Raw genomic sequence first — 9,145 nt, forward strand, 5'->3', positions numbered from 1 at the left:
GTTCCTAACTGCTCACACCGCAAAATAAGTTTGCGGGCAATCTATTTCACAATAGATAGGTGCAAAACTTTTAAGGTCATACATGGTACTGTAATTAAACTTTTTTTTACCTGTACCTTAAACAACATTATCAATGAAAATTTTAATGTTTACAATTATCCCATTCATTAATTTTATGGCATTGTCAAAGTAGTATTTCCAAACAGGTTTGGGGTTGAGTCATAGCCTATGTAACAGCGCCTCTAATAATTGTATAGTGTTATTTTGTGTTTTTATTTTATTTGTTTTTGTACTTCGAATATTTCTCCATATTTCATATATATAATTTCTTTATTATTCTCAATATTACTTTCACTGAATAAAATAGTTCCTACTATTTTGTTTTTCTTCCGACGTAGTAAACAAATAACGTCACCGAGCTTGAACATCTTGTTGATAATAATTTTATAGTAAAACATACTATGTTGCCAATTCACTTCCCATTGTTGAGTTATTTGAACTTTACTCCATTTATAATGTCTTATTTAATTTATAATATGAACTTAATTAACTTTTATTTTGCATCTTATTGTTCGAACATAATTATTAATATCAGAGAGGTTCCACAATAAGTATTGCCGAAGACAACATTTGTACATCTCCTGTAGTAGGTCACAGACCTATAAGTCTAATATTAGGATAAAATATACTTTCCCAAGTGTAATAAATCATAAAATTCCATCTTTTAAGCATAATTGTTATATTTCCGTGATGGTAATGAACCAAGGGACCAAATAATAGTGAAACAGTGATGTGTTATGAATATTTTAACAGTGAAATAGTGTGAGGATCGGGGAAAGAGAGAGAGAGAGAGAGGGGGGTTTTTGGCAGATAAAACCGAGACTCAAAGCTATTTTAAGATTAGTTTGTCCCCTGGAGGCGTCACGAAACCTCCCTGCGCGTGAAATTTGACAGGAAATGGAGTAGTCAGTGCGGAAATGAAAGAAATATAAGGGATTGTTTGCAGTGAATCATGTATGGTTGAATCATGGCTTGTTTGGACTGGACACTAATCTAGACCCTTTCGATTATTGACTTTGCCATTGCGATAATATTTAACAACCTTACATTTTATCCAGGTGATTTCCGCAAGCTTAGTCATTAGGCGATGGCTGTGATTTTGCAAACGTATTTGATAAGAGGCTAGTTAGCCAAGGCTGCGTTCACATACAACTTCACAATTCCATTTGTAATATGATGTCATATATATTTACCTGTGGAACCCTATATCTTATTAAAGCATAGCCTTCGACCTGCTGGTGAAATTCCGTCAAGTAGGCCTCTCCTAAAATCTTTCCAGGCTACGTTGCTCGCTACGGTATCTTCGGCTACGACGGGAATACCAAGGTTATATTGTCCAAGGCTATTTGAAAACTTCTAAACATTATAAGTATGGATGATGATATGGAAGACGAGATTATTTATGAATTGTTCACAGCCCACGCTCACATCATCTGGCGTTATTTAGGGGTGACGACAGCGGGACTGGCAGAGATGATTATTCCGGGACCAGGCGAGACGTTCAAGACGAAGTTACTGCAGCCTTGGCCTTTCATGTTCTTCATGTTCCTGATACTGGTCGCAAGTGTGGTTCTACAGAGTAGCAGTAACATCGTGCGTCGTTTCATGGTCAAAGCCCACTATGCCTTGGGGCTAGATAACGTGGGAAGTGGAGGGTTCAAGAGTCTGGGCGATTTGAATTTGGTGACCACGCTCGGAAATGATAACGTATCTTGGGATTTCCACGAGGGCATCGCTGGAATATACGGGATGCAGGGGAGACGCGGTAATATGGAAGACCGCTATCGCGTCATACAAGATGTTGATGTCGGCGATAAGAAAATGTCATTCTTCGGAGTGTTCGATGGCCATGGAGGACAGGTTAGTTTCTTTTTTGTGGTGTTTACGTCTTTGAATGCATCAGAACAAAATGCGTTCTGTTTTAATTTATTGCTCTATAATATTAGTTATGAGATTGGAACCAATGTAATCCAATATATATATTTATCCATTTTTATTTTGAGCCCCATAACTTATTGTTGGAGACCAGTAATATCCTAGATACTTAATATTATTAAAAATTCCCAATTCAATGACGTCAGTTCAATTTCCTATTTTCTGTAGTTTTGTAACTGGTCTCCACTCCCATTCTCCTTCCAAGTGGCCTATCAGAGATAGGAACCACAGGTTAACTTGTATCGCTGTTCTTGTTTCCCTCTTGAAATATTGTTTTTCATTTGTAGAATTATGTTATTCAAAATTTCTTTATAACTTGATAAGTATGGATTTATGCCAAACACCATCTTCAGAATTGTTTAAATTAATTATCAATATACCAGTGACACTTATGTTCTTCATCAAGATTATTGTATTTATGTGAAAATGTTACCATGTGTTCCACGAGTATGTGTCGGTTGAAAAGTCCTTAGGTGCAACGTAGTGTGCTTAGGTGTCCACTCATAAACCCCACCTCCTCCTACTATCCTTTGTCTTCAGTTAGCTAACCTTGCAAACCCCAGTCAGCTATCATATATACATGTCAAGACTTCCCACAGGTAACAAAATACCTACTATACTTCTAAAGGAAGTTACCTAACTTTTATTCTGTTCTGCATTTAATCAAAATACACTGGTTTTTATTTTTGAAAGTCTGTCCGTAGGGGACTTGGGACTTGCTGTATGATTGTCTAACAACAAAGAGCTGAGACTTCGTACGATTGGCAGCGCTGCCACATTTCCCATGAAGTCAGTCAGTCTATGGTAATGCAACTTAAGAATTAAAATGTTGCCGTATCCATCAGATTATCACCATTTTCCTTAGATAACAATGAATTGTCATAAGAAAATGTGGCAACAGCTTTAACCTCAAAATCTCAATGTTTTATAGTTAAGCTATGGTTGTTCCATTACTAAATAAAACCACTGCTATTTATAGGGATATTACTTTCGGCGAAGCTGAAAGACGAGCTATTAGATTTTAGCGAGGGTTAACCACCCTGTGGAATAACAGCACCCTGTCTGCAGGTAAATCCATTTCCCTTGTGTAAACTGGTATAGATATACTAATTACATCCATGGTACCCTTGGAAGAGTTTGATGACTCGGAGAACTTTTACCTGCAACAGTAACAGTGCTAGTATCATGAGCTCACAGCTTACGAAGGCCGCAAACCATGCATAGAATGGTTTTAGCGAGATGTAGGGTTTCTACCAATTATGTGCAAAACACATAAAGGGGAAAACCCCAAGTCAAAGCCAAAAGGCTAGTTGGCACGGACTTTCACCCTCCTAAAGGGTAAGTCACCCCCTATAAATAGCATTGATTTGTATTAGTAATGGAACAAATGACATATTTGCAAGTAATTTATATTTTTCCTTATGATACAAACCTTTAGCTATTTATACAAAGGGGCCTGCCAACACCAGTCCCCCTTGGTCCTACCTCCAAGCAAACAGGGGTTCACAGTCCAGGTGTGTGAGTGAGAGGAGTAGCTTACTACCTCTCCACCCCCAGCTAATTAGCGGGTGGGTGGTTAACCCTCGCTAAAAGTCTAATGGCTCGTCTTTCACCCTCAGCGAATGTAATATCCTCTATAAATATCTACAGGTTTGTATCATTAGGAAAAATACAAATGACCTGTACTTCTAGATTTGTAATGTTATTGTAGAAAATTCTTAAATTAAAAATGTATGTATATAGTAGTACACTTTATAGTTATCTTTGTTTGGTAGAAATATAAACCTTCATCCTTTACATAAAAGAAGATATTAGCAAAGCTGAAATACGCCCGTTAAAATTTTATAACGAGGTGTAGGTGGTTGACCGGTGGTTAACGGCTGGGAGCGGGAAACTCCCCTCCCCCCATGTGCTTGCTCACTGAGTGGTTACTATGATAACAGCCATCAGTAAGGGAGGATGTTTTCACTAGCTGGATATTTGGCTGACTTTTCGGTAAATTTACAGTTTCAACCATTATGGGGAAACTGGAATAAAAATATATTTGTTGCATCAGAAATAGTGTAGTTCCAACGGATTTAACGTTTATTTTGACCACAAACCATCCGATTTAGAGATTTACTATGTAATTGGAGTTAAAACAACAAGTTTTTCCTGAAAAATCAGTGTTTGTAACCGTGTTTTTATTGTTTTTGTTTCATATGTTGTAATGCAGAAAGACCCTACTTCATCCCAACAATTATGGGGAACACCAGGTGGGAACCGGGGTTTTGGGTGGGGGGGGGGCGTCAAATGATATTTGCAATAAATGAATACTTATCCTTCCACCACCCCTCCCCCTATCCCCCTACCTAGCCCTATGGGGGGGAGGCTCTGCCCCCCCTGTGACACCCCCCCCCTTAAGGCCACAGTGATTTTCAGGGCACTACCGAACCTAATAAACCCACCTAACCTAGCCTAGGGGCCCTGTACCCCTACCTAGGCCTACCGGGGGGGGGGGGGGGCTTGCGACCCCCCTTTAAGGCCAGAGTGATTTTCGGGGCACTACCGAACTTAATACAACCACCTAACCTAGGGCCCTGTACCCCTACCTAGGCCTAGCCCCTGCGACCCCCGCCCCCCCTTACGGCCACTACTTAACACATCCATCAAACCAAATCCAAAGTGATGGTACTGCTGTATACATCGTTATACTATCACCATTATAATATACTCTGTAAATTAATGAAGCTTACCTTATCAGATGTGCTGCTGCTTTGAGGAAAACGTGAAGCCGTTGTGAAGGTTCCTTGACATGCAGGACAATTTTTATTTTGTAAAATTAAATTGTGTCTCTGGCACGAATCCACTAGTTTTTCAATATTCCCCGAATAAGTTACAACAAATTCATTGTAAGTTAGGAGACAGTCAGGACAAAAAGATGGAATTTCAACTTCTTGTGCAACATGAGATGACGTGCTTGCTATGGCCTCCATGTCCATGAACGAAATGAAATGCCTTGGTAAGATAATGTATTGTCGCGCTGTCACCGTCGCTGTGATTGGCCAAACCTGTAAGACGTCCTAGTGGATAGGCGCTGTGATTGGCCAAACGTGCAAGACTTCATAGTGGACTAGTTTGTCTGCGGATTATAGTGGTTACAGGGCTCATTTGAGCAAAAATAAGACACAGTCAACAATAACACCAGACTTAGAAAAAATCTGGGAGGAAGACATGAGTAGCGTGAGTTTGATCGTCGATATATAAAGAACTAGGCATTTGCGACAGATAATATTATATAGAAATACTACAAAAGACTTGCTTTACTTGGGAAAAATATTAATATAATAGATTTCCCATAATGGTTGAAACTGTAATAATACCGACTTTTCTAATAGAATTTTCTTTTTCTTTTTAAGCGTGTTTGTGACTTTAGTGACTGATATGCGAAAGTGTCTGGGGGTGTCAGTAGAAAAAGTGTGGCACCTTTCTGAGCTTGTGGGAAAGGGATCTTCACTTTTTGTGCCCTGTTTGCAGAGGACAATCCTGCAGTCAGGCCTCCCCCTGTGATGAGTGTCGAGAGTTCATATGTTATGCGACAAGAGTGGTCACCCTCCCAGTTGGAGATGTATGTCAGGAGGAAAAAAAGTCTTAAGAGGGATCATTCAATATTAGGGTCATACTTGTGGTTGAAGTAATCCCGACTTCTTTCCCTTACCCCAGGTACGCTTCCGTCAGTCCCTTCTCCGTTGGTCTCTTCCGAGGGTCAGTTTGTATTTGTGTGGCCCTCCTTGGGATTTCAAGGTCCTCCTTCTAAGAAGAGTCTGCTGGAGATACCTCCTTTAGCCCACAGGAACAGAGTGCAGCTCCTGGAAGAGAAGTCATTGGCTCTTCTCTCTCAGAGACCATTGTGGGAGATGCGTCTCCCAGGCGCTCTTCCCTTAGGAAGTGCCCTTTGTTGAAGGACTGACCAGAGGACCACTAGGCACCTCAAGATTGCCTTCTTGCTAGGCCAAGCAAGGTTGGACGAGTGCTTACTACAATACATCAGGCTAACCTTCGCCCGTATAGAAGGAGGAGGACTCCTCCACTGCACACTAGCTTCTCGGATTGTGCTCGCAAGGTTGCTAGGCAACCTTTGCGAGAACATTTCACTTTTGAGGACCAAGATCTTACACAAGCGCACCTCACCCATGCGTGCCTCACCCCAGCGAGCCTCAACCTCACTCATGGACTCGACCACACGCATCATTAAGACGTGCCCCATCCATACACGCTTCACTTAGATGGGCCTCATTTAAGCGCACACCACGTAGGGTTATGGTGGCCTATTGAAAACATCCCTGCCTGGTGTTCTGCTGGACAGGAGATCAAGCTCCACTAAAACTCGATAGTTCCTTTTAGTGTCTGCAACCTCACTATCATTGTGAGCTAAGGATGGGGGTTTTGCGAGAGCCTATAGTTATACCGTCAGGGTAATCAGCAGCCAATGCCTGACACTACTGGTCATAGCTTGGGTGGAGAGCGGCTGGGGCGCTGATTATGAGCCACCTTTGAAAAAAGAAAAAGTGACTCATTTCAACCTGAAGCAGGGAACAAACCAACTCTCTTCAGCTCAGCAAGGACAAGAGAGAGTCAGGAAAAGGGGGATAGGACAAGGATGGCAATCCCGATTGGGCGGGCAATCTTCCTACGATGCTACCTATGGGCAATGCTTGCAAACCAAATGGAGAAGGTGGTGGTGCCACAGAGTGGAAAGTTGGATGGTAGATGTCCTTCAGTCCGGATAACCCCCCCTCCGCACATACATCTGCATTTGCCCTTCCCTCTTGCCACAACCAGCGATGTCATCGTCCCATCACCAGAAGTCCAGGATGTGCTAGAAAAGGGTGCTCTCCAAGAGATCGATGAAACCTCCCCAGGCTTCTTTAGTCAACTCTTTCTTGTTGAAAAAGCTTCTGTAGGCTGGAGACCTGTCATAGACCTGTCAGCCTTGAATGAGTCTGTGCTTCAGACAACATTCAAGATAGAGACCGCAACCATGGTCAGGCAAGTAATCAGGCCTCTGGACTTCATGATGACGATCAACCCAAAGGAGAATTACTTCCAGGTCCCAATACATCCGGTTCCAGGAAGAACCTACACTTTGTTGTAGCCAGCAAGGTGTATGAGTAAAAGGTGCTTTGCTTCCGGCTTTTGGCGGCACGACAAGTGTTAACCAGAGTCTTCACACTAGTGTCAGCATGGGTTTCGTCTCTTGGCTGATATTGGCAGACTTGGAGGAAGTCCCTGTCTTTCAACGAGACAGGCTTCTTGCTTTATGTCATAATCCAGGGGCCGTGGTGAATCGGAAGAAGTCTGTGTTAGTGCCAATGCAGATACATGTACTTATATACCTTGGAATGGACATTGACATGGTCGTCAGAAAGACCTTCCCATTTCAGGACAGGGAAGTTGAAATGCCCTTCCTTCAACAGCCCCACCTGCCACCACATCTGTGACAGAGACTACTAAGTCATCTTATGTCCCTTGAACGTCCTGGTACTTGAACTTTCTATTTCTGCTGGTAGAGACTCCAAAGAAATTGCCTCCTCTTCCTGACCTGTTGTGCCAACCACTCGACCAGATATTCCACAGCACAGTGGAATTGCTTTAGCTTCACTCATGTGGGTTATCCAACATCTCTCAGAGAAAGTCTTTTTGCGCAAGGTTGTGGAAGAGATGTCTGGGTACTTCCGAGGGTCTTCAACCTGCACCTGTCAAGACAAGTACAGTAGGCCATTTTCTGTCATTGGTGTTGTGGAAAGGGTGTTTCTACTCTTGGATTCACTAATCCACTAATAGTCGAGTTTTAACTTTACCTCTGTTAGGAAAAACTGCTCAATATTATAGGTGATAGGCTATCGCTCAGCCTTGAACCATGTCTTTAGGCTGAAAGAAGTTAATGTTTCCTATTTAATGAATCTTTCTGTGTTCACACAAAAGTTTTGAACAGATTTGTCTCTATTTGAGGTGAGACCACCACCCTGGAATGTTACCAAAGTACTGTACTATGTTCCCTGAAGTGGCTACCTTATGAACCATTGAGATTGGCCTTAGACAGGGACCTCTCCCTTGAGACGGTCTTATTTGGACGCTTTAGCCTCGGCTAAACCAGTTAGCAAGCTGCATGGTCTCTCCTGTAACGTCTCCCAGTCCTTCGTCCCTGAGTTTGTTGCGAAAACCCATACTCAGTCAGTTCATGATTCCAGGTTTTCATCATTTGTAATTGCGACCCGTTTAGAGGTAACTAACGATCCTGATCAGTTGCTGTGTGTCCTGTGAGGCGCTACCTTAAACACACGCATGCAGTTTGACCACGCCTGCAACACCTTTTGTTAGTACAGGAAGGGTGAAGAAAAAGGTGACCAGGAATACGATTTCTTTCTGGCTAAGAGAGTTCATTAGGCAATCTCTTTTGCTACACTCGCCTTCGTTCCCAAGAAGAGCTCGAGTTTGAACACATGATGTTAAGGTGGTTAGCACAACCTTGGCTTTTAAAAATAATCTGTGGCACAGATACTGCAGGCAAGGGTGTGGAAACAACAGATAACATTAACTGCCCACTCTCTGTCTAGGGCATGTAGTAGCTGTACAGCTGGTAGTATAGCTACTTAGACTCCTCACAGGACAGGATTATTAGCATTTGATCGAAGGCAAAGGTTATGTGCGAGTCTGGGATGAAAGTATAGAATGACTAGCTTTATCCTTTCCTTTCAGTCTTCCCCTCTGTTGGGGTACAGTATCTGGAGCCATACCAGGTGGACTCAATTCGAATCCAGATAAACTTCACTCAGTCGGCAGCTGTTCTATACTGTACAGTATTGCAGTATAGAAGCATCATTCCCCCATCTCCTTATGACGGGTGGTTGTATTAAACAGGCAAAGCCATTAGTATATGTACCGACGCTCAACAAACCCTTTTGCTCTTTATAGGGAATAGACCATAGTTTCTTTGAAGCTGGAAACTAGCCACAAGACTTTTAGTGCCCAGACAATACTACATTGGATCCTTCTCGTGGTTATGGTTCATTTTCCCTTTACCTACACATACACCGAATAATCTGGCCTATTCTTTACAGATTCTCCTTTGTCCTCATACATCTGACAACACTGAGATTACTTTACAATT

At 42.1% G+C, this 9,145-nt stretch overlaps 1 protein-coding gene across 1 annotated transcript in view; it reads left to right on the forward strand.

Moving 5' to 3' along the window:
* The first annotated feature begins 630 nt into the window (after positions 1 to 630).
* Positions 631 to 9,145, forward strand: part of LOC137617140 (protein phosphatase 1L) — a 133,982-nt gene continuing 125,467 nt past the window's right edge. The window contains exon 1 of the mRNA XM_068346995.1: positions 631 to 1,920. Coding sequence (XP_068203096.1) covers positions 1,432 to 1,920 — 489 coding nt within the window. The 5' untranslated portion in view covers positions 631 to 1,431. The remainder of the gene's footprint in view (positions 1,921 to 9,145) is intronic.

This window comes from Palaemon carinicauda, chromosome 23, assembly GCF_036898095.1.
Source record: "Palaemon carinicauda isolate YSFRI2023 chromosome 23, ASM3689809v2, whole genome shotgun sequence".
Classification (NCBI taxonomy): Eukaryota; Metazoa; Arthropoda; class Malacostraca; order Decapoda; family Palaemonidae; genus Palaemon; species Palaemon carinicauda.